The 26,097-nt window shown below is 41.5% G+C and overlaps 3 protein-coding genes and 1 pseudogene across 9 annotated transcripts in view; 1 reads left to right on the top strand and 3 right to left on the bottom strand.

Annotated features, from left to right (window-relative positions):
- The window catches only part of GFM2 (GTP dependent ribosome recycling factor mitochondrial 2), a 56,755-nt gene extending 53,714 nt beyond the window's left edge, over positions 1-3,041 (bottom strand). For all 3 annotated transcript variants that reach the window (XR_009452655.1, XR_009452654.1, XM_059694311.1), the window contains exons 1-2: positions 2,839-3,041; positions 123-209 (exon numbers count right to left, since the gene is read on the bottom strand). Coding sequence is in view for 1 of the 3 variants with exons in the window: in XM_059694311.1 (XP_059550294.1) it covers positions 123-185 (63 nt within the window). In the remaining 2 variants the exon portion in view is untranslated. The remainder of the gene's footprint in view (positions 1-122; positions 210-2,838) is intronic.
- A 92-nt stretch (positions 3,042-3,133) lies between these two features.
- NSA2 (NSA2 ribosome biogenesis factor) lies at positions 3,134-9,789 on the top strand. Its single transcript, XM_059694324.1, has 6 exons — positions 3,134-3,271; positions 4,628-4,815; positions 4,901-5,051; positions 6,621-6,800; positions 8,639-8,831; positions 9,567-9,789. The coding sequence occupies exons 1-6, from the start codon at positions 3,269-3,271 to the stop codon at positions 9,632-9,634; spliced, it is 783 nt and encodes a 260-aa protein (XP_059550307.1). The 5' UTR covers positions 3,134-3,268; the 3' UTR covers positions 9,635-9,789.
- Positions 9,790-12,532: 2,743 nt separating this feature from the next.
- The window catches only part of FAM169A (family with sequence similarity 169 member A), a 71,047-nt gene continuing 57,482 nt past the window's right edge, over positions 12,533-26,097 (bottom strand). For all 5 annotated transcript variants that reach the window (XM_059694314.1, XM_059694312.1, XM_059694313.1 and 2 more), the window contains 2 exons: positions 15,872-16,075; positions 12,533-14,742 (listed from right to left, as the gene is read on the bottom strand). In XM_059694314.1, the coding sequence (XP_059550297.1) occupies positions 14,194-14,742; positions 15,872-16,075 (753 nt within the window). In that variant the 3' untranslated portion in view covers positions 12,533-14,193. The remainder of the gene's footprint in view (positions 14,743-15,871; positions 16,076-26,097) is intronic.
- On the bottom strand, positions 18,655-21,534 carry LOC132233523 (SH2B adapter protein 1-like; annotated as a pseudogene).

The following is a 26,097-nucleotide window of genomic DNA, read 5'->3' as shown; positions in this document are numbered from 1 at the left end:
GATAAGGCATGCTTCTTCTTGGTTACACGTTCTCCCATACCTGTAAAGAAGAGAAATATATATATATCTCCTTTGGGAAATAAAGTAAATGAAGTATATTTAATTTTACAAGAAAAACTTACACAAATGTGCAAGCTGGATATTTTCTTATGATTCACTGCAAATATCCTCAAGTTGGACAACATCTTGGCCCTCTAAACTGTTATCCTCTGAAAAAGAAATATACAAGATTATAAAACTAAGTTTACATATTCCATGTCAGTAATACATATGTAAGGCATATGTAGATATGTGGTGAAAATGTATTACTTTTAAAAAGTAGGAACAATATTTTTAGCTATCAAAAACAATGCATTTTTCAGAAAATGGAAATTCTGACTAAACATGAGGAATATAGTTCCAAGCTTAAAATGTTCCTTGTTCTTTTCAACATGCTTTTAATTCTTCAAAAAAATATATAAAGGTAGGATAGTATAGAAAAAGATTTACTTAAATTATAAAAATATATCATACCAACCAAAATTTTTATGTAAAATGTATAGAATTAAGTACAGAAAGGTTAAACATCTACCTACATGTTGGTAATTTTTCATTGGTAATATAACTTTTTTAATTATCCATATATTCTGATTTTTTCTACCATAAATATGTAAAAAAATATACAAAAGCAAGTCCTCTTCTAGCAAGTCCTCTTCTATAATTATAGAAACTAAGCATCTTTAGTTTTAAAACATTTACTAAATATGTTAGTAAATGTTCTCTATGTTTCGAGTACACTATCAAAGCTATGAGAAATGCATGGAAGCATTTGATTGGATGGAGAGACAAAAACAGATAGGGTTAAACCAGGGTGCCCAATATTATGTAAGAAGCCATGTCAAAAGATTATTATTCCTCTTAAATTTGCTTTTTTCTGTATCTTAAGACAGAAATATTCACTATCCATATTCAGGGAGTCACCAAATCCTTTTGATTTTACTTCCTAAATATATCTTGAATCCACTCCCTCTTCTTCATTTCTAACGCCAAAGTGCAGGATGTTTGCAAAATCATGCATGTTAGATCTCTTCTAAAATAGAACAACGGATTCTAACATAACAGAACAGAAAAAGTTCACTGGTATGATTTGCTTTCACATGGCAACTAACCTTTAAGAAACTATCACTTGTCAAAGCCTACTACAGCGTCCACAATTTTCTGAAAAGAGAATTAAAATAATCTTTCCTTTCCCAATCATATATACATGTATGTATAAGGCTGAATCTTCTTACACTTCAACCAAAATTTTTTTAAAAAGATATATAGTAACATAAATACAGAAGCAGGAATGAGATGCCAGCTGTTTTCTATTACATCAGACATTAAAGCAGTGGTTGTCTACCTTGGCTGCACATTAGAATCACCTGGGAATCTTTTTAAAATTCTGATTTCTGGGCCTCATCCTCTGGAAATTCTGTTTCTTTGTTTTGGGGTGGGGCCACAACATTAGTAACAAAGAAACAGAATTTCCGGAGGATGAGGCCCAGAAATCAGGATTTTAAAAAGATTCCCAGGTGATTCTAATATGCAGCCAAGGTTGACAACCACTGCATTAAAGAGACTTACAAAATTGTAAACCAAAGTAAAACACTCTTCAAACTATTTTTGTTTTGGAAAATGGGCATTTTTCATAAAACTTCTTACTTACATTAACATTTAATGGACGTATAACTATTTAATGAGTGACTAAAATATTTTAACGTTTTGCTTTAATTTCTAATATTTGAATATCAATTATAACCCATATAAACAAACCTCTCTGGAGTTCTGAATCATTTTCAAGAGTGTGAAGGGTTCCAATAAACCAAAAATTTTGAGACACTTATTCCAACACCGTGTTTCCCAAAGAGAATGCCCATCATTATTTTAGGTTATAGACCCCCCCAAAAAAATTGTTTACTAAATAATTAGAAAAAATAGCCAACAAATCCTGTGATTTTATAGACAGTGTTGTTTAAGGTGATGTGATGAAGTTAAATTAATTTACATAAAACAAAGTATGGGGAAATGTTAAGTAAATAATATAACATAGTAAAATATGAAGTAAATAACACAGGTGACATTCATCTATGACAAGTCTTACAAGGTAGTCCTCAAATCACTCAAGTGGGAAATGCTGTTTTAATCCATTAACACATACCTTCAAATAAACCACATCTTGTCACTTCCTTCCTTAAGGTTTTTATCATAAATCTACCCCAGCTACCTTCACAGCTCTGCACTCTCCTATTCCCTGCTATGCTGGGGAGCTTTACCAGAATGGCCCAGCACGCCGAGCCCTGCCACCTTTACACCAGGGCGGTCGCCGCCGCCTGAAAGCGTCCTGGAGTTCCCAAAGCCCCTCCCCGGCAAATTCCTACTCAACCTCCAAGCTCCTTGGAAGCCTTTCCTAATTTCCTAGAAAGTTTTAATACTACCCTCTCGGTGTTTTTATAACACTTGGAGTTAATACTTACTAATGACAAATAGGGTATTTACACGTTCTCCCCACTACTGTGAGCTCCCCAAAAGCAGGGCTCTTCTACCAGCAGTGCCTGGCACAACGCCTCGTTTTTCTGACCTATAGCCACTTAGGGCACCTCGGTGGTTTCCTTCTTCCCCGTGGGCATAAGAGTGGTATCTTACCAGGGTTAACCATTGAGTTATTCATCCTTAGACTGGAGAATGCTTCAGTGCTCACTAAAAGCTGTTTAACACCCGATGGCATAAGAAGGGCTGTTGCATCCTTGAAGGTCAGCGGTGCCCCAGGCGGGCAAGGTCTTAGGCACGCGGAGCCGCGCGGAGCGGTTCGGTACCCACCTGGCGTTCAGGCGCATCCCGGAGGCCAGCGTTTTCCCTCCAGGCTGTTGTGAGCGGGAGTCCGGGCCGCGCAAAAGTCTGCACAGACCGCAAGCCGCAACGTCCGCCTACCTCGGGGAATGCCGTGGTGCCTCTAGAACCGAATCTATACCCTCTCGCTTCTCCCCCTACTGCCCCGACACTTGCACCACACTACTTCCGGTGGTGCAACACTCAAACGCCCCCGACCAACAACTTCCGCTCTTCTCGCTAAAGGAGGAGAACAGAACTCGGAACGAATGCGTCGAGCGTTCGCTGGAGTCGGTCATTTGAGAAGTGCCCCTTTCCTGTCGCGAGTTGCGAAGAGGTGGTTCGCGTGTCTCTGAGACCCGAGAATTGAGAGCTTCTTCGCGCCCGGGGGACTGTACCCCGCGGCCCGGCGGCCGTCACCATGGTAAGGAGGTGGCCTCGGGCGCTCGCTACGTGGGGCGTCAGAGATGGTGGGGTCTAAGGTCCCTGGGGCGCTGGGGCCAGAGGTGGTAGGCGGAAGTGAGGTTCAGCTGGAGGGAATGAGGATAGGCCTCGAGGGGTCGGCTCCGTGGGATGAAAAGAAACCTTAACACTAGGGACACAATGGGGTATTTGCCAGAGCACAAGCTTGAGAGCAAGACGGGATCACTCTTTTAAATTCCTGGTTTCACCATATGTTGCGGGGCCATCGGTGCCAGAACCTAGCGGTAACCCTACGCTGTAGGCATTAACCCCGCCGCCACCTCATTTCACTGCTGAGGAAGCTGAGGGCATGCCTTGGCACTGGCCGGCTCACAGCCACGCTGGCTGCCAGGTCCTACTACAGCTGTAATCTGTTTCTGTGCAACATAAATTCCACGTACCTTGCACCTGGTTGCTGCAGTTTGTGTGCTAGCAGTTGAAAACACCACACCTGATGCATTGTACCTTGCTACTTAGCATGATTCTCCGTGGAGTTGGCTTTGTGTCATTATTTTATTTTTGCAGTATTAAAATCCAAATGGACTGGGGCTTCATATTGAAACAGAATTGGCATATAAAATAGGCAGTTAAAAAGCAAAGGGGATCTCAGACATTGCTGGTGAAATGCAAAATAGTACAGCCACTTCAGAACATTGGACATATGTCCAAAGAGGTGTATGCATGTTTATTCGCTAAAAAGTAGGAGGAAACAGGTATCCATCACTGGTCCGTGGATAAACAAATGGTGGTCTGTCCATACAATGGATACTACTTGGCAGTGAAGAAAAGGAAGTGCTAATACATGCAACATGTGGGGAATCTCCAAAACCTTATGCTAAGTGAAAGAAGCGAGATGCAACGGGTAGATATTGTAGATTCCATTTGCATTTCATTCTGGGAAAGGCAAAACTAGAGCAAAAGAAACCAGATTGGAGGCAGTAAAAGAGGAATGACCGCCAAGTGGCACAAGGCAACTTTCTGGGGGTTGGAAATATTTTCTATCTTGATTTTGGTGCTTAAACAACTATAGTTTGTCAAAACTGACGACTGTGTGAGCTCCTGAATCAGATCATCCCTTTGGTATAGTTAGGTGGATTTGGGGCAGTTCCCTTCAGTGAACAGTAACTTTCACTGAGATTATTAAATGTATATGATGCCTCATATCATCCAGGATCAAAATTTATTTAACATATATCATGATAATAGATAATACTGCAAGTGTTACTTAAGGAAGAGAACATTGGGGTGAGATAGAATCTTCTATATCTCATATGTTGCACAAAAGAAATTAAAGTTAACATTTCTTGTATCATGATAGCCACAAAACGAGTATATCGAGTTACACCGGAAGCGCTATGGATACCGTTTGGATTACCATGAGAAAAAGAGAAAGAAGGAAGGTCGAGAAGCTCACGAACGTTCAAAGAAGGCGAAAAAGATGATCGGTCTGAAGGCTAAGCTCTACCATAAACAGCGCCATGCCGAGAAAATACAGATGAAAAAGACGTAAGTGATCGTTTGTTGTAGCAAGTTAACATCTGTTGAGTAAGCTATTAAAAATGATAATCTTGAATCTTTCCCTTTTTGGTAGTATCAAGATGCATGAAAAACGAAACACCAAACAAAAGAATGATGAAAAGACTCCACAAGGAGCAGTACCTGCATATCTACTGGACAGAGAGGGACAGTCCCGCGCTAAAGTACTTTCCAATATGATTAAACAAAAACGAAAAGAAAAAGCGGTAAGCAATAAAAAATTAAGTCTTTACTTCTTTTTGTTCAGGAGAATTAAAATCAAATTTGAGGGGCTTGATTTGTTTTTTCAGTTTAATTGGAAACATGAAGTCCAACTATTCTCACTTAGATGTTGAAGTCTTTGTAAATTTCATTTTGTGTAAAATGTTTAAGTAATATAATTGCTTTCTCATCAGCCAGCAAGCACATTTTAGTATTAGTTTTCTTGAAAATTTATTAGAAAACAACAAATCTTTAGTTTTTAAAAAATTATTTAAAAACAAAAAGTGAGTAAGCAGTGAATCTCAAATTTAGTATTTTAACAGCTTCCTAAACTTGACAGCTCCTAATACTGTGCCTTTGTGGAGAAGGAGACAACCGCTGCTTGTTTATGCTGCCGTGCAGTGTGTCAAAATTGGTTTAAAAGTTAGATAGTGGAGCCCTAGCCGGTTTGGTTCAATGGATAGAGCACTGGCCTCTGGACTGAAGGGTCCGATTCCAGTCAGGGGCACATGCCTGGTTGCGGGCTCGATCCCCAGTGAGGGGCGTGCAAGAGGCAGCTGATTAGTGATTCTCTCTCATCATGATGTTTCTGTTTCTCCTCCCTTCCTCTCTGAAATCAATAAAAATATATTTATAAAAAAAGGAAAGGTTGGATAGTGAGAAACATCCGCAAGTGATTGAACACAAATAAAAATTCAGCAGTTCTTAAAACTTTTTTCTGGATTGTGCTTAGTGTTAAATTCTGCTAAAAACGGAGGGAAAGGCATAGATGCTATTTACACATCTGGTGTTAGATCAGTAGAAATCCAGGAAGCAGTAGGATATGTGGTAACTATATTTAAAGAACTTTAACAGTCTCCAAATTTCATTTTTAAGATGTTACTGTAGGGTTTTTGTTACGTAATTATCTAAAATGAGAATGGTAGAACTTTAGCACCGAAAGAAACTTTAGAGACTATCTAGCTAACCCCTCCGTATTTTACAGATGAAGAGATTGGAGTCTGCGAGGTTGTAAATCATCTGCATGGTCACGTGTCTAGGAATTGGTAGAGTAACCTCTCAGACCTTTGCATTAGTACTAAGTCCAGAATTCTTCCTACTGTCTTGCACTTCTTCAGTTTTTTCACAGAATTTAATGTGCATTCTAGGGAAGTACAAAATATCTGGTGATGCATTTTGTCTAGTAATGCATTCTAAAAATCCATTTGAGGTAGAAATACAAAGATAGGTTAAAAGACAGTCTTCCAGTTTTACACTTTCAGTAGTAAGCACATAGACTGCCTAAGAAGTCATTGCCTTAGTACAGGTGGTATTTTTCATCCATAACAAAGCTTTAAGATTTTTAGCTTAAGCAAACCATTTTATTTAATAATGTACCTATGATATGTAAACTGGTTTCAATTATTCGGGGGTTTGTGAGGAAACAGTGCAGACCTCTAGAAAACATTGGAGCCATGATCTTGTTGGTTAAGGAAAAAAGTGAAGTACGGCTTTGTACAACTAAAACGTGCATGACTTCTTATTCCCATTGTCTTTTACTAACAATGTAAATTTTAACTGTGGTCTATTTTTAGGGAAAATGGGAAGTCCCTCTGCCCAAAGTTCGTGCCCAGGGAGAAACAGAGGTATTAAAAGTTATTCGAACAGGAAAGAGAAAGAAAAAAGCATGGAAGAGGATGGTTACTAAAGTCTGCTTTGTTGGAGATGGCTTTACTCGAAAACCACCTAAATATGAAAGGTTCATTAGGCCAATGGTAAGTCCCTTGCAAGAGTGCAGTGGCTTAAATATTAGTTCCTGTATTAAACTAGATAAAGTACATTAGTTTCCTGAAATTCCTAAATTGATATAAAATACTAGTATAGCTTGAAAGACATTTTAAGATTGTTTTTGTTATTTTAAATTTTAAAGAATTGCTTAGGACTTTTCCACTATCATCAGAATCTTGTCTTCAGTTTCATAAGAGATTTGAGATGAAAAAGAATTTCCATTACATTGTCAGTGAATCTTCACTTTTAAAAATGGCTTATTAGGATCTTCATTTTCCACATGAAGTAATTTTATTCATTCAGTAAGTGATCTGCTATATGCCTGACTCTTGTCTGAGAGCAGTTAAAAAACTTGAGTAGGGCTGTTTTCAAGAGTCAGTTCTGGTTTACTAAGGTGAGTAGCTTAATGCTTTGAAAACATTCAGTATGCAAACATTGCATTAAGCAAGTTTAATGTAAAAGTGGGACTTTACTTTCTGTTGACAGCAGTAATGGTCAAAACCAGTCAACCTATTTCTCCCCTTCCCCTCCAACCCCCCCCCCCCCCAAAACCAAATATAATTGAAGATACATTTTTGCAAAAGCCTTTAAACAGACTGAATTCTTCTCCCAACTGGGTACCCAGCCTGCTTAGAGAAACAAAGAATCAGAGGAAAGTTGGCAGTGTCACTCTAGCTCTCAACCTGAATTTTTAATGGATTAAAATGTCAAACAGGCTGTTTCTATAAATAAAGTTCTGTTGGAACACAGTCATGCCTGTTCATATTGTCCATGGCTATTTTTTTTCTGCAGAATTTGAGTAGTTTTCAACAGAGACCATATGGCCTGCAAAGCTTAAAATGCTCAATTTAGGTCATTTACGGAAATCATCCCATCCACCAATCTCTAGATTCCATCATGGACTCCCCTCAATTGATTTCATATTCATAATCTTCTAAATACAATTTGGTGATCTTATCCGTTCTACAGAGAGGGGACATGCCGTCAGGTTGTTCTAGACCAGCCGTGGGCAAACTACGGCCCGCGGGCCGAATGCGGCCCGTTTGAAATGAATAAAACTAAAAAAAAAAAAAGACCGTACCCTTTTATGTAATGATGTTTACTTTGAATTTATATTAGTTCACACAAACACTCCATCCATGCTTTTGTTCCGGCCCTCCGGTCCAGTTTAAGAACCCATTGTGGCCCTCGAGTCAAAAAGTTTGCCCACCCCTGGTCTAGACTCAGTAGCTTGGCAGATACATATTTTATTGTGAATTAACCAGATGGCATTCTGAATGGTTTCTTGCCAGCTTGATTAATGAGTCCTTTACTAAGAACTTGATTTAGTATCATTTGCTGCCTACCTCTATTTAGTTAATTATTGCATTCAAGAGACTGCAAAGTGTTGTGGCTTTTTAACATGCCACATTCCTAAAGACCACATCGAGGTGACTGGGTGACTATGGTCTCTTCCAGTCCTTGACCAGTGTTACCATCAGTGCAAAGAAAGCTAACAACTTTCATCATGGAAGTTAGCTAAGGTACATAAAGACTTGGAATCAGAATGCTTAAATTTGATTCCATTCATATGCGATTTAACCTGTGAACAAGTCATTTAGCCTGCTAATCTTTTTTTTATTGTTTTTTAAAAAAAGGGTAATTGTATTTATCCTATAACTGAGATTTTTAGTCTGTAGAATTGCATTTTTATTTGATGCCTTAAGATTTTACTTTCAACTCTTTTAAATTTTTTGTTTTTGAGACTTGGAAAAGATAAGCAAAAAAAGACCATTACTCATTGTTAACCTTCTGGACTCAAACATTCTTGCATTTGACTTACTAGGGCTTACGTTTCAAGAAGGCCCATGTAACACATCCTGAACTGAAAGCTACCTTTTGCCTGCCAATACTTGGTGTAAAGAAGAATCCCTCCTCCCCACTTTATACAACCTTGGGTGTTATTACCAAAGGTACTGTCATCGAGGTGAACGTGAGTGAGTTGGGCCTTGTGACACAAGGAGGCAAGGTTATTTGGGGTAAGTAAATTTGTTAGTATGGAGATGCTGGTCTTGTAATCCTAAAAAGAAATTTTCAAGTTGACATAAAGTACACAGCAAACTGTAATGTGGACGACATAGATAAGTTCACACTTGATGTAAAGCAGATTGATATCCTTAGGAAGAATACTTTTTGTAGAAGTAGTAGTTATGAATATAATTTAACTTAATTTCAGTTATATGAGATGTACTACATTGCTAGACTTTGATGCTATATTTAAAAAGAAATTAATTACCAGAGAAACATGCCAAGATATGGTTATAACTAAAAAATATTGGAATATAATAAATTAGCCATGAGTGGAAGAAGGAAGGCATATATCAAACAGCCACACTCTTTCAGTGGTAATGAAAAACTAAAATGTCATGTAATTATAAATTCCTTTTCCTCATTTTCTTACTTTTCTGCTTTTAGTGCCCAGATATTCCTGAACTTGAATGTTCTTTGAAAGGGAAGAATCCTATATAATAAAAGGCTAATATGCAAATTGTCCCTTTGGCCAGGAGTTCAACCAGGGGTTGGGGCCGGTCAGCCAACCACCCGGATCGGGGGCCGGTCAGCCAGACCCCACCCATGCACGAATTCATGCACTGGGCCTCTAGTATCTTCTATAACTCTTAAAAGTAGTAAATCAGAAATATTGGGGCAAAGGTTATATTTTTTAAAGTTTTTATTAGCTAACATCCCTCTTTTTCTTCATTTTGTTTCCTTAGGAAAATATGCTCAGGTTACCAACAATCCTGAAAATGATGGATGCATAAATGCAGTCTTACTGGTTTGACAGCAGTTTCATACAAGTAACTTTGTAATTGTTGAAGATTATGCACCAATCAGGAAAATTCCTTTACTATGATGTTTCTGAGTGCTATCAAACAGCTAACATGTCTGCAATCATCAAGAGAATTATTTATTCTATTGTAAAGAACATTAAAATGGCCCAGTTTTACAAATTGGTCTTTATTTTGGGGTCTGTTTATTACTTAGGTGCTCATGAAATTGAATGATTAAAAAAAGCAATTATAACAGTTTCCTACTTCATCAATAACTGTTTTAATAAGTGGGTATTCAGCAATGCAGATCTAACATTTCTGGAAAGCCAGTGTAGTTAACACCTTTTATCCTAAGAGTTAATGCACACTTAATATGGGGCCTATGCTATAAAACTGTCATATCTAAAATCTCACCTCATTATTTAGTCATCATTAGTCCTAAAAATGTAGCATTAACACACCTGGTAATGTTAAGTTTATAAGTATTCACATTGAAGGCATACGAGAAAAGGTACACTATAGTAAGTCGAATTCAGAAGAAATTTAGATAAATCTTTTCTCCCGTAATTCTTAATTTCTTCAGACAGTAAGTCAGTAGTTAGTATGTTAAACATTTTCTTCTCTCATCATATATAGTAACACCTACTTGGAACTGTGCTTTCTACTTGCAACATGAAAAACACCAAAATGTTTATACTTTTAGCATTTTCTGTATTCTGAACTCGGTAGTACAGTGGGGCCTTGACTTACGAGTGTCCTGACTAATGAGTTTTTTGAGATACCAGCTGTGTCTCGTCCGATTTTTTGCATTGAGTTGACAGAGTAATTTGAGTTAACGAGCTCCTTAAGGAGCTCGGTCTGGGAACGAATTAAACTCCTAAGTCAAGGCCCCACTGTATATTTATATTTTTAGAGTCTGAAATTTGTTTAAATCCAGAAAAAATGGTTTTAAAAAGACTGCACTGATGCCCTTAAAAGAGAAATATATTTGTAATCACATAACAAAGATCATGTTTTAGGGTAATTGTCAAAGCACCTTTGTGATATGAATTATGTTGGTGGCTTTGAGCTTTAGGGTGTCTATATATTAATCTATAATCGTTTAAAATTGTTTATTTTTAAAAATCTGTTCTGAAGGTACAACCAGTATGAACAAATTCTGTATCCAAATACATCATCAATGAAATTAGGGAAAAGAAAAGGGAAAGAATTTCAAAACACAGACCAAGAACAATCACAAAATATATGTTTAATTACTACTTTTAAACTAAAAAAAACAACTACCAAGAAAATTTCAGTAAGACTTGCTATTCTAAATACTGCAATATCTTTTCTAAGTTCTATAAACAATAAAAGGTTTAGAACACAGGAAAAGAAAGGCTGGCTAGTCCTTGGGACTGACTATCCAGTATAATACAATTACTTCACAATGACAGAAGCTTAACCTTTCTTACAATTAGTTTTAACATGATTTTGCCACTAGTAGAAATGAATGACTTAGGTTTTGGAAGGTGAAAGAAAACACTGACAAAAGGTAAGCACATGATGCTACAGAACTGAGATATTTTTTAAAATAAGCAAATTAACTTCTACAAAGCCTGATATTAACAGAAACGTAACTCATCACATCCATGAAATACCGGATAACACCTTGAACAATATTGATGTTAGTGGACATACCAGGCAGAAATATATTTGTAAAATACTGTCACATGGATGAGTAATGTTAGTATAAATTCTTTATTTACACTTTAAGATTCTGTTTCAGATTGCTGGTGTGACCAAATTTAGAAGGTAATCCCTAAGGGTAAAGCAGAACATAAGAGCAGATATCAGATGCTACGTAAACTCTCAATCTGATGCAATCACAACCCACCAAGATCATTTTCTAAAGTCACTAAAACCATTTTAGGTGGCATAGTGTTCTGGTGGTCAGCAAAAAGTGAACCATTAATCACTAGTAGTTGTCTTTCCTGTGATAATTCTCTGTACTTAATGGAAAACACCATGAATAGAGACACAATTTAAGCAAGTGACTGATAGTCTGTCATGCTATTTGATTTTATAAAAAATCATAATAGACCCTCATCTTTAAAAGCTGTAGAAGAGCTTTATAATAAATTCTTAAATATACTTATTTCTGTGATGTCCAGCAATTGAATAAACTTAAAAGAACTAAAATTTTGTTAATAACTGCTCTATATTACACAAGGAAATACGTATTTACACGAACTAAAGAGAACTTCCTTCTCCACGAATAAGACTTCTAAACAAAACAATCCACAAAGAATTACAGAATGTGACTGGATACTCAACAACTGGACTAGCTGTTTGAAATCAAATTTCTGTCCTCTAGTTCTGAAAGTTTTACTAACGACTTGCAAAAACAAGTATCTGATTAAGTTTTATTTAGTTTCCTAGTTGATATATTTTGTTATAAATTCTATACTCACTGAGTATAGAACTCATTTACTGAAAAAGCATGTTACTGAATGTGAATGTTGGGGTTTTTCATGTGACTCACTTTTCCTCCTTTACTATCTATAAGCGCCAAAATAACATTTTTCTGCCAGACAACATGTAACCAGTTTTCTTGTGTGCTGAACAGAAAGTTTTGAAATTGCCTAAAATTCACATCTTGTTTAAGAATAAACCAAAACAAGTTCAACTGTTAGTCCCTGGCAATCACATGAATCACCATTTCTTTTTGTAAACTCGGTAACCATATTCACACATCAAGAGTTGTCAGTGATTTCAACCTTCTTAAATTCCACCTTTTTATAGAAAGTATTTTGAAGAGAAAATGAATAATCCCAAGTAAAATAAGTGTTGGATTTTTATAAATTTAAAATGGAAAGGTTAAGAATAAGAACTCACTAAATCTTTAATTCCCTATTTGTGGTTTTAACAAATGTTTTTCATAAAACATGTAAGAACGTAAACATTTAATAGGGAATTAGTACTACTCATACTTTTTTCTTTCACTTATTTAGCATTTTTTTTTTTTTGAGAAAACAGCCAAAGTGCTGTAATTTTCATTTAGCCTGAAATCTGGCTTATCCCAACCAATAATTAAAGAAAATTTGGGGATACAAGTACTCAAAATTTTACAATGAATAGGAGGGTTTGCCATTTTGCCTGCTTAAAGAACTTGGATCTTTCTAAAATACCAACATCCCCCTGAAAAATGTAATCACATAACTTGACTGTGGACTGAAAAACATTTAACATCAATCCTTAGCATTATTTGTCAAATAATGACAAAAAGTTCTAACTCATTTTTTCATAATGAACCAATCCTGTTTTAAAATCTAAGTGGTCTCAAAGCATTCTTCAACTTAAGTACACATCTGACTACACATAATACTTCCAAAGAGCGGTGGTATTTCGAATTTCTCTTTGGATCCTAAGAATACCATTTTGTTCATTTCTAAATAAATCACAAAAATTAACAATTGAGGGTTTTGTTTTTACGTTTTCCTGGGCAAAGGCCTTTGCTATGGCAACACAATGAACAGGCTGGCTTGTAACCTGTCCTCAAAACAAATCACGAGTAAAAGCAAGACCGAAGGGACAAAGCCTCCAATTTGACTTAAGCTCTGGTAACGGTTCCTAGGGCAGCGTTACTGCCGTCATCCAGATCTAAGTGGGGCGTAGTTTCGTACCTACCCAAAGTGATGCCAAGGGCATAAGCTGGCAGGCAGGCAGGCAGATTTCTTGACAGGATTCACTCTGTGAGGGAAGTGGCTGAATGCTGAGAGGAATATAAATAAGATTCTAGAATAAGGGCAATAGCAGGATTAAGGAGAACTCTTAGGAAGGGACCTCTTACTAATGTATATGTGTTAACTAGGTGAAGACAAAAGTATAGTCCCCAACTTCAAAAGAAAATTTAATTATATTAGTGCCTAGATGCCAGAGTTAAATCCCTAGCACTACTGTTAATATTAGATGTTATAAGGAGTGAGTTGGAAAGTTTGTACCTATTTGGAAAAGTCAAATGAAGAAACTGCATCTACACTACAATGAATTAAGAGGCCAAAATACCGCCCTCATAAACCTTTGACCAAAAATTTATGTATTTGTGCTCTCATTTAGTCGAAATTATTCTAATTTACTGCCATTTTTGTTTAGGCATGCCTACATTTTTTAAAATGGTGATTAGTTTTGATAGTTAAGCTAAAACTTCTAGAACACTCCCCAAGTTTACTCTTTAAAACTCAAGTGTAAAAGATTTCTGTAATCCTCACAATGAAGAGCCTACTACTTTGTTTTTTAATTTATATATCCTGAAATATTAATAGTCAGATGGCCCCAACTACTAAAGAAAATACAGTATGATCTGGTTTCCCCAAATCAAAACATGGTTAATAAAAATTAAAAAACTGTATTTACTCAAAGTAACCTGAAAATTAAAAACAATGATGATCCTAAGAAGGAGGGAAAAACAGCATCATAAATAAGCTCCAAGTGAAATTCTGGAATTTTTGTCCTGTGCCCCGTGCTATTTATTACCATATCTTAAAAACAATTATGTTACAAAGAGGATTTGTGATCTGCATTTCTTCATTCAGGTCAGCTTGGCTTTCTTCTTAGCGGGTCCTTTGTATCCTTTGGCCTTTCTTCTTAAATTCCGCCTGTCTACAACAGGCACTTCCACTTCTATTTCCTCTGAGCTGCTATCCACAGTTTTTTCTATTGATTGTGTAAACTGATCCAGTTGCTCAGAAGATGCTTCCGACTGCTCCTCTGACTGGTTCTTCTGTCCTGCATTCTGTGAAAACTGCACATCTTCAAGTTCAACCTCTATCAAAGAACTCTGAGGAACAGCTGGAGATGTTTCCTGGGGCTCGGACACCCCCTCTTCAACCTGGTCTTCCAATGAGGAAGTAGTATTGGGTGACAAATTTTCAGAGATTGGTTCCTCAGAAAATTCAGCTACCACAGAGTTTGGAAAACCACTGTCAGATTGTTCTTCATGTGGGATAGTGGCAGCATTGTCTGAACTCCCAAAATGTGCCTTCTTTCTTGGAACTTGTGGCAGTTTCTCTTCTGTGTGCCCCTTTCCATCAGATGGGCCTTCGTTTAACAACACTTCTGAGTCAGTTACATTTGAGGTCTAAAAATAAAAACCTGGTGAGCAAACTTCTGCAATATAGACCTTATGTAAATTATTCTTAGAAACCAATATGTAATGATACTAAACTGCATTTTAAAGACTTCAGTTTTCATTACTTAACCATCGGTACATATTCTGAGTACAAGTCAATTTCTTCAAAATTGTCTTTGATAATTTGCATACATTAAGTTCTTGCTTTAAAGATATCATAAAAAGAATAATTTTAACTCAAAAAGTACTTAAGATATTTTAAACTTCATATCAAGATTTTTCAAAACTTTTAGCTCAAAAGTTTATTTTCTTGGTGTTACTGGAGCCAGAACCAAGAGTCCCTTGGAACTTGACACTGTGCCACCCCATTAAATTTGACTACGGTTTTGTTAGATGACACGTAAGGGCAATGGAAATTTTATTCATTTATTTATCCTAGATGCTAATAAAGTAATTCTATACAATAGTTTTTTAGCTTTACATTTAAATATTCAAAATAAAAAATTAAATTTCTTTTTAAATAGTCCAAGTTTTTCCCACTAATCTGATGTCTCCCTAATTAAAACAAATTAAAATGATCATGTAAGCAAATAGGTACTCAAATATTTGGCAAAAATTTTTTTATCCATTTTTCTAAGCTTTTACCTACAAAGTAAAACTCATTTTGTAAACATAAATCTGTTAAGAATGAATAGGTTATAAAGATTTGAATTTATGAAACATTACTGATTGCATCTTTGTAAAATACTGAATCTAGTATAAAATTTAATTTTTCTAAAGGACTGTACATGTTAAAGGAGGAAAATATACATACTACTCTGCCCTTGCCATGTCACCAACACTAGAATATGTTAACTATAAAATGTTAGGTTAGCCCAACCCAGTTTTCTCAGTGGTTAGAGCATCAGCCCACGGATTGAAAGGTCCAGGGTTCAATTCTGGTTACGGGCACGGCCTCGGTTGCAGGCTCACTCCCAGGGGCTCATGCGAGAGGCAACCAATCAATTTGTCTCTCTCACATCGATGTTTCTCTCTGTCTCTCCCCCTCCCTTCTACTCTGTCTAAAAAATCAGTGGAAAAGATATCCTTGGGTGAGGACTAACAAAGCAAACAAAATATTAGGTTATTTCCCTCTTACCTTATCCTGTGCAACAGCCTCGGGGGGTTTTGAAGATTCTACCACCAGGGGAACTAGATTTGTAGGGTCTTCACTGGAATTAAAAGGCTGCAATTTAAATTCTTCATCTAAAACTTCACTAGTGGAGTCCTCCTCTTCAATTATAAGAGAGGTCTTAATAGTATCATCCATTACTTCACCATTCATAGGCTCTACTTCAGATTCCTACGGGGGAAGGGGAGGAATATGTCAGGACATAATTACAGACTCACTTATTGGTCATGTAATGTGGGTCCATTCTCAGTCCTATCTGTCAGGTACCAAGACTCAAGATAAATTCTACCACATTATAGGGAAGGGGTTAAAGAATAGTGTTATTGGGGAAAAGGGGAAATGTATGAGGCAGGGTCAATAAAAGAAAAGAATCCATAAGTCCCCCAAACTCCTCCTGTTCTCATGGAGAGAGAGGACAGGAACTGGATACACTATGGACACAGTGTGGGTCTGAGATTCAATAATGAAACCCTGCCCCTTCTTGCTCTTCCTTCTCAAAGGGCAATCATGGGAGGAACCTTTTCAGTAAAAAGGCACCAGAGAGGGTCTAGATGTGGTGCCACCTCTTTACAGAACACCAGCTGCTCAGCACTTACCATCTTTGGAGCCTGGAAGTGAGTTTACCCTGCCAGGGGGAAGGAACACTAGCAATCCTGTGGGAAGCTGAGTTTGGCTACGGGTTCCTGCAGGGATAAAACGAGCCCCCAATCTCAGTTCCCTGTCTAGTTAACTAAGCGTCATTTCTGAACAGTCCTCCTCCTTACCTCACATTAAAATATAGAAAAGTGATCTGATAACACAAACCCTGCAATTTCTAAAAATCTTCCAATGTTTATCAATACAAGACTTCTATTTAATGTCTAATATTTCTAATCCTACTGATATTCTCGTAATTAGAAGGCATTTTATTACCATTTTAATAATAAGAAAACTGATGCACTCAAGTGTTCAGAAATAGATTTGGCTGAATTATATAGAACCCTTGAAGTCATATAAAGAACATTTCCCATAGGACTACTGAAATCAGGGGCTTAGACATACAAAATAACTTGCACAAAGAAAACAATTATAATAAAAACTCATAAAAGAACCAATTAGGGCAGAAGACATATCAAAAGGAAGAAAATGAGAAAAATAGAGCAAAAGCTTTTTTTTTTTTTTTTTTTTTTTTAGTTTTATTGCTTAAAGTATTCCGAAGGGTATTACATATGTCTCCTTTTTCCCCCCCGCCCTTGACAATCCCCTGGCCTCCACTACCCCCCAGTGTCTTATGTCCATTGGTTATGCTTATATGCATGCATACAAGTCCTTCAGTTGATCTCTTACCCGCCCGCCCCCCTTCTGCTCCCCTACCCTCCCCGGCCTTCCCGCTGCAGTTTGACAATCTGTTTGAGGCAGCTCTGCCTCTGTATCTATTTTTGTTCGTAAGTTTATAATGGTCTTTATTATCCATGAATGAGTGAGATCATGTGGTATTTTTCCTTCATTGACTGGCTTATTTCACTTAGCATAATGTAGAGCAAAAGCTTTAAAAAAATAGAATTCTGGTAACTAAAAGTGAGAAGCAACAGAAGAGAACAACTCAGTCCAGCCAGTTTCAGTTTGGGGAACTGAATGAAAGATAAGAAATTTTTTACAAGGCTCAATATAGAAGTGATAAGAATAGAGATTGTGCTAAATTTAAGATGATAAAAGACATCTGTCTAAACCGAAATATTCAGAAGGCAAGTAACATTACGAGACTACACTCTGGATCAATATTGAAAGTCTACAGTTATTGGTCATCCCCTCATTGAACCATTAGATTGAATGCATTTTCAAAAGAGAGAGGATGAACCAAAGAGCAGAAAGTCAAGAACTGAGTCTTTTAGATGAAAAAGCAGAACAGTCAAAAAATAAATAAAACAAAACAAAACTTAAGAGATAGTAAAACCAAGAAGTTAAAATACAGTAGCATTAAAAAGCAAGGGAGCTAGAGAATCTTGAAGAGAGAGTAGTCAATCTAGGTCAGAAAATTCACTGGAATTCAATGGAAGTGGCACTGGTGACCTATAACAGTATGTGCTCAATGTATTGTTGGACAAATGAAACTGGTTAAATGAAGTATGTACAGTTAATATTAAGTTTTTAAAAGAGAAAAAAAGCACAAATATATATATGCCCATAAGCATCTAGGTCATGATGGTGAACCTATGACACGCGAGTCAGAGGTGACACGTGAACTCATTTTTTTGGTTGATTTTTCTTTGTTAAATGGCATTTAAATATATAAAATAAATACCAAAAATATAAGTCTTTGTTTTACTATGGTTGCAAAGATCAAAAAATTTCTATATGTGACACGGCACCAGAGTTAAGTTAGGGTTTTTCAAAATGTTGACACGCTGAGCTCCAAAGGTTCGCCACCACTGATAGGTGCACATAAACCTTTTTTATTTTTCAAATCTAATTTACACTCAGTATTATTCTGTATTAGTTTCAGACGTACAGCAAAGTGGTTTTAAAAATCACGTACTTTACAGAGTGGTCCTCTGCTGCTTCAAGTACCCACCTGGCCCCACACATATTTATCACAATGTTATTGACTATATACCCTATGCTATAATCTGCATCTCTGTGACTATCTTGTAACTGCCAATTTGTAGGGTTTTTTTGTTTGTTTTTTTGTTTGTTTTTTTGAGATAAACACTTTTATTTATTTATGCTTCTCCATTTTGTTTAAAACAACCACCACCACCACCACCTTAATATTTACTGATAGCCCTTCCCCCTCACCCCTCCTTTTGGGCTGGGGGGTAGATAATGGGGAAATGGCCCCCAGGGGCGGGGCTGACCATAGAGCCCCTTGGAGAGGTAATGGAACCCAAGTCCCCTCCCCAGGGGACGGGGCACCTGTAGTGTATGAGCTGGGGAGTTAACGTGACTCTTGAATCTCTTCTTGTACCAACATATATGCCCTTGGCCATCAAGGGTAAGGAAACATATGGGGAGGGGATTCCTACCGCTCCTCTATGTCCCTGCTCAGCCCCCGTCTCAGGAACTGAGGGCTAAGGAGCAAGAAAGTGGAGAAAGGGTGGGGTTAGGCTGTCACACAAAGGAGTACTGGTTATTAATGGCTCTGGGGTGGCCCCCTTCTTCTCCATCGCCACCTAGTGGTAGCTGCTGGAGCTGCACCATTGGTGTTGCTTCAGGGACCCCACTAGATCCAGGGCCTCCCTGGACCTCCATGCCTGGTGTCATGGCCTCTTCCAATTCAGCCATGGGGACCAACTCAACCACGGGGACCAGCTCTTCCTGAATCCCTCCACAGCCCACTTTCTCTTTCTCTTGCCTCTCCTTGGCTGCTGTGGCTGTTGCTGCTGCCACTTCTGACATCCCCGACGCCTCTTCTGCCCCAGGATGTGGGGGATCTGTCCATGAAGGAGGTTCAGGGGGTAGGGGTGGGTCATGGGAGGTGTTCGGTTACACAGTCACTCGCTCCGAAGGGCATGAGGGTGGAGGAGGCATCGGGGTAGCATCGATCTCCCTTGCACACCCCTGCATGGTTCCCGGCCTGCTCTCGGCCTCCTCACTTCTTGGGTGCACGGGCACCTCCTCCCCTGCAGACCTGCTCTGCTCACCCTGCTGCTGCTGGGAGGACACAACAGAGCTGCCAAGGACAACATCACTGGGGCCTCCAGACTCCAGAGGGATGGGGTGCACCCGGAAAGGCTTGAGCATATCAAAAATGGACTGGAATCACAGGTGCTGGGCCCGGCACTGACCCTACTCATTCAGCGACAGATGCAGGTGCTTGGCCTTGCCCTGGAAGTTGAAAGTGAGGACATATTCGCCCCGCCTCGTCTCACTCTGACGTACCAGGAAAACACCATGGGAGTCGGTGCCTCCGGCCAGTACTAACTGGGCAGCCTTGAATCGAGAGAGCATCCCGTGGAACCAAGGATACCCTGAGAGGGGCTGCTCCCCCTCACCTCCCTCTATTCCCCCTGGAACAGGAGTGACCCTGTGGCTGTTTCTGGAGTGTCCAGGGGTGGGTAGGGGGTTGAGAGGGGATGAACTGTCCCAGCTGGGGGTTCCTCCTCAATGGGGATGCGGGGTGGCAACTCTGGGGGAAGCAGTTCCATTGAGTCAAAACGGGAGGCTGCAATGGAGGCGGAACTACGGGAGATGGATGCTGAAGGGCGGTCTGAGAGGCCCCCATATGCCCCTTGTGACAGGCGGTCGTTGCTCTCGCTGGGTCCCAGCAGTAGATCCTGGCTGGGCAGACTCTCTGAGTGATTCAGGCAGGGCAGTTCCAGGCTGTCTGTGTTCTCTCTTGTAAGAAATGAGGCCCCAGGGGCCAGTGGGAGGGTCGTGGGGTGGGGACTGGTAGCAGGGCAGGGCCCCGGGCTCAGGCATTCTTGGATGTCAGACACCCAGGCCTTCACATGTAGAGAGAGCATCAGCTGTCTCCAGGATATACTCTGAGGAGCCTTCCACCTTAACCACAAATGTGTTCTCCCGATCAGGCATCTCCAGCGCTGTGGTCGCCCGCACATCCGTGATGGTAGAGCAGGGAATGCTGAGCGGAGGCCGAGATGCCTTGGGTGGTACAAAGAACTCCAGGCGACTTCCTCCTCCTCCTCCTCCTCCTCCTTCACTTCAAAGCAGTAAGTGACACTTCTGCCACCGAGGCTGCCCTCCTCCCCCTGAGGTAGGCCCAGCTGCCCCTCCTCCCCAGCCCACTCCAGCTGGGTCAGGGGCTGCCTCTTCAGCCCCCATGAAACTCAGCAGCTCTTCCCTCTGCACCATCCCTGCTCCATCCTTCAAGGTCCCTCCTCCCCGACTGAGTCTCAGCCTCTCAAAACGGTGAGTCCATCTGTCCCCTGGGGATGTTCCATCACTAACCAGCCCCCTGCCAACGGTCCCAGCCGCACCAGAGGAGTTGGAGGTGCTGTTTCCACCTAACACTGGGGGGCCTGATGAGGTCTCCAGGGGCCCGGCTGGGGAGGGAGGGAGGGTCCACGGTCCCCCGCCACTGCAGGATGCCACAGACTGAACCTCGGACAGAGCGACCCACTGAACAGAGGGAGAAGCATTTCTTTAGCTTCGGCTTCGAGGAGGAGGTTGTAGGAGAGGAAGAGACCGAGGAAGGGAGGGGGCCGGCCAGGTCCTCAGATGATGGAGAAGGGCCCAGCACAGCCAGAGGCCCGCCCACCCTGCAGCTCTCAAGGGACAGGTCATGTGGTGGGATCTCCACACCGGGACTCAGAAGGGCCGGGATGGGTGGTGAGAGGGAGCCAGAGGCCCAGGCCACCTCAGCTTCAAATGCTGCAGGAAGAGCTCAGCAAAACGGCGGGAGAAGGCAGCCTCGGCCCCGGGCCCTGCGTATTGGGGGTGGGAGGCCAGGTACAGGCGAAAACGGTGGGCAAAATCCAGGGCAATGGGACTCACAGAACTCCCGCCAACTAGGGGGAGGGGGTGGTGGCAAGGGAGGAGGAGAGGGGAAGGCCCCATCCTCCAGGGAAGGGGCACCATTCATGAAGGTCGCCAGGAGGTGCAGAGGGGGAGCCTGTGGGGAGGGGCAGCAAAGAGGGAAGCGGCCAGAAGACACGGGGTGAGCGGCAGCAGCTTTCCCGTGGGAGTCTTAACAACCTCTGTAACAGATGCGGACACGGAAGCTCAGAAAGGTGTCAGGGACTCACTGGACCGACCTCAGCCACTGCCTCAGCTCTAGGAGGAGCTAGTTCTGCAGAGCTCAGAGACCCTGCCTCATGTACCCAACTCTTAGGGAGGCTGCTCCTTGAGGAGGGTGGACGGATGATGGATTGAAACAGCAACTGTCTTGGAAGCTGACCCCAGGGCCCAGCACCCAAGCCCTGTGTGAAGAGGCCTGCAATGGTCACAGCCCACTTCTTTGCTGCCCCTTCAGTCTGGAGCTCAGAGGCAGCAGCACCAGGTGAGGAAAGGCTAGGAAGTCGGGTCAGGGCAAGTCTTTGCTGGCCACGAACTAAATAAAACCTAACAGGGAGCGGGGATCCTCGAACTTTTCACCTCCCTCTTCTCTCACTGGGGAGTGTGCCCTAAAGGCTGGCTAGCCTGCTGGTTAAGGCCATGGCTTATGAAGTCAGACTTGGGATGAAATCCAATCTCTGACACCTATTAGCTGTGTAATCTTGAACAAATTATATGTCCTCTCTGAGCTTCAGTTTTTGTATCTATCGGGAGAATTAAGTGGAACACATCAGTGCTTGACACAAAGTAAGCACAAAATAAAGGACCACCATTATTGCTATCTTTGTGGGTTCCAATCTTCTAAACGAGAAATTAGAGAAGGAAGAGATTTCCCGAGGTCTTACAACTGGCAAACAGCAGAGCTGGACATAGAATTTAGCGCTCCTCCCCCCTATTACACTGGAAAAATGACTGGCACCAGGACTGGGGTGAAGATAGCTCAGGAAGGTCTCCCCAAAACCTCAGACTCCTATTGCGACCCACAGTCAGCACCCCCTCCCCTTCCTCCTTGGCCTAGGCCCTGCACACTCAGGTGGCTCCAAGCACAGGGACCATCCCAAACCAACACGAAGAAGCCAGGAGATGCCGGAGTCATGGAGCACAGGGGACCCGAGCCACGAGGCACGGACACAGAAGAGAAACCGATCTCCAGACAGAGGCCACCTCCACGCACAGGCCCACCCCACCCTCTGCGCCACAGGCGAACCCAGTGCCCTCGGGCCCGCTGACCCTGCGGCTCCTGAGCTGGTGACTCAGTTTCTCTTCTGTCAAACAGGACTCAGACCCATCTGCCTGGTGCACCTGCCTCTTGGCTCAGTTCTGATAGTCCCCGAAGGGCGGGCAGCGGAAGGTGCAGGCTCTGTTCCCAGCTCGGACCCGCCGCAGCCCACCGACCCGACCCGACCCGACCCTACCCCCGGGCACCCTCCACCCACCCATTCCTCGGGGCCGCAGTCTCCGGGGGTCACCCTGCCTCCTGCACTCTCCGCACCGAGCAACCCCCTGCCACAGGGGCCCCCACGCCCACTTCCACGCAGGGCTTCTCGGAGGACCCAGCCGGCCAATTTGTACAGTTTGACCCCATCACCTTTTTCACCCAGCCCCCTCACCACCCTCTTCTCTGACAACTGTCAGTCTGTTCTCTGTTTTAATTTGTTTATTTTGTTCATTAGGTTCTGCATATAAATGCAATTATATGGTATTTATCTTTCTCTGTCTGACTTGTTTCACTTAGCACAATACCATCTAGGTCCATCCATGCTGTCACAAAAAGTAAAATTTTGTTCTTTTTTATGGCTGAATAGTATTCTATCGTGTATATATATGTCCATAGCTTTTTTTATCCACTCATGTATTGATGGGCACTGGGGTTGCTAGACCACCTTCTTAACCACAGCCTATATAATAAAGAAGGAATATGCAAATTGACCATCACCCCACCACAATGATTGCGGCGCCCACAGTGGAGGCGGGGGGCAAAGGGGGGGGGTCCTGTAACACAAGATGGCTGTGCCCACAGCGGATGCCGAGTTCCCGTAATAAGCCTTAACGAGCAATCAGCAGGGACCTGAGGCTCCGCCGCCCCCCTGCCCCCGTGGGGCTTGACAGGGGACCTCAGGCCACGCTCTCCACCCAGCAGGGCTTGACAGGGGACCTCAGGCTGTGCCCCCCGCCCTGGGACAGGGGACCTGAGGCCATGCCCCCTGCCAGCGGAGCTTGATGGAGGACCTCAAGGTACACCCCCTGCCCCGGTGCTTGGCCAGGGGACCTCAGGCCACTCCCCCCACCCCGGCACCAGGCCAGGGGACCCCAGGCTACACCCCCCACCCCGGCGCCAGGCCAGGGGACCTCAGGCCGCACCTTCCGCCCAGCGGGGCTTGACAAGGGACCTGAAGCTGCGCCCCCCGCCCAGTGGGGCTTGACAGGGGATCGCAGGCCATGTCCCCCACCTGGCGGGGCTTTGACAGAGGACCTCAAGGTGTGCCCCCCTCCCCGACCTGGGCTGGGGGACCTCAGGCAGCACCCCCCACCCCGGTGCTGGGCCAGGGGACCTGAGGCTGCGCCCCCCCACCCGGCGGGGCTTGACAAGGGTGGGACCAGCTGGGTCTGGATCTAGCCCAATGGGGGCGGCGGCGGCGGCGGGTGCCCGGCCGGGTCTGGGTCTCACACGATCTTGAGGCGCACGTGGGTGGGCGGGGACTTGACTCTGGGTCCCATGGTGCGCCCCAGACTCTGAAAAGATTTTCATATACGTTTTACTAATTTTCTTTCATCTCTGACACTTCTATTATAGAGAAAGGGCAAATAGCATATTGAAATATTTCCTCTAATTAATCCCCTTTTATTGTGCATGAATTTCCTGCACCAGGCCGCTAGTATAAGAATAAACTCGAGCCCTAACCGGTTTGGCTCAGTGGATAGAGCATCGGCCTGCGGACTGAAGGGTCCCAGGTTCGATTCCGGTCAAGGGCATATACCTTGGTTGCAGGCATTTTCCCATTGGGGGGGTGTGCAGGAGGCAGCTGATAAATGTTTCTCTCTCTTCGATGTTTCTAACTCTCTATCCTTCTCCCTTCCTCTCTGCAAAAAGTCAATAAAATATATTTTTAAAAAAGTGTGACTGTTGCCTAAGTGAAAAAATGTTAAAAAAAAAAAAAAAAGAATAAACTCAAAATGGATTAAAAACTGAAATGTAAGACCCAAAACCATAAAACTGCTATAAGAAAACATAGACAGTAAAATATCTTAGCAATATGTTTTCTGAAATATCTTCTTGGGTAAGGGAAACAATAGAAAAAAATAAATGGGACTACATCGAATTAAAAAGGTTTTGCACAGTATGGGAAACCATCAAGAAAACAAAAAGACAACCTACTGAATGGGAGAAGATATTTGACAATGATATATCTGATAAGTGGTTAATATCCAAAACTTATAAAGAACACAGATAACTCAACACCAGAAAAGCAAATAACCCAATTAAAAAGTGAGCAAAAGACCTGACTAGATACTTCTCCAAAGAGGAGATACAGGCCAATAGATACATGAAAAAATGCTTAACATCATTAATCATCAGAGAAACACAAATCAAAACCACAATGAAATACCACCTCACACCTATCAAAAAAGTTATCAATAAATCAATAAACAACAAGTGTTAGAGAGGACGTGGAGAAAAGGAACCTTCTGCACTGTTGGTGGGAATGCAGATTGGTGCAACCACTATGCAAAACAGTGTGGAGGTTCTTCAAAAAATTAAAAATGGGCCCTAGGCAGTTTGGCTCCATGGATAGAATGTTGGCCCACAGTTTAAGGGTCATGGGTTCAATTCTGGTCAAGGCACGTACCTCAGTTGCAGGCTCGATCCCCAGCCCTGGTCAGGGCACTTGCGAGAGGCAACCAATCAACGTGTCTCTGTAACTTCAATTATTTCTCTTTCTCTGTCTCTCCCTCTTCCTTCCACTCTCTAAAAATCAATGGAAAAATATCCTCAGGTGAGGATTAACAAAGCAAAAAATTAAAAATGGAATTGCCTTATGACCCAGCAATCCCACTTTTTGGAATGTATCTGAAGAAACCTGAAACATTGATTTGAAAGAATACATGCACTCCTATGTTCATTGCAGCATTATTTACAAGAGCCATGATATGGAAGCAACCCATTAGTCTCTTTTTAAAATATGTACTTTGTTTTCCAAGTTTTCTACAAGAAAAAAAGTTATTTAAAAACAGAGTTTCGCCAAAACCGGTTTGGCTCAGTGGATAGAGTGTCGGCCTGCGGACTGAAAGGTCCCAGGTTCGATTCCGGTCAAGGGCATGTACCTGGGTTGTGGGCACATCCCCAGTAGGAGATGTGCAGGAGGCAGCTGATCGATGTTTCTCTCTCATCGATGTTTCTAACTCTCTATCTCTTTCCCTTCCTCTCTGTAAAAAATCAATAAAATATATTAAATAAATAAATAAATAAATAAAAACAGAGTTTCAAGAAATAGAGGGAAGCTAAATTGGTGTAAATTAAGAAAATAAAATTGGTAATGTAGTTTCACTTGTTTAGCTGCTGGCTGGATTAAGCAAGCAGGTAAAAGATTTTTAAAGAAACTTCAGCACATATGAAAGAAGAAATAAGGAATCTGTAGAGAGAAGATTAAAGCTATTTAAGAAAAAGAACAACAAGAAATTAATAGAGAAGAAAAAAGAAG

This window comes from Myotis daubentonii, chromosome 4, assembly GCF_963259705.1.
Source record: "Myotis daubentonii chromosome 4, mMyoDau2.1, whole genome shotgun sequence".
Classification (NCBI taxonomy): domain Eukaryota; kingdom Metazoa; phylum Chordata; class Mammalia; order Chiroptera; family Vespertilionidae; genus Myotis; species Myotis daubentonii.
The sequence above is the reverse complement of the archived record's forward strand: the minus strand, read 5'-3'. Positions and strand labels throughout refer to the sequence as shown.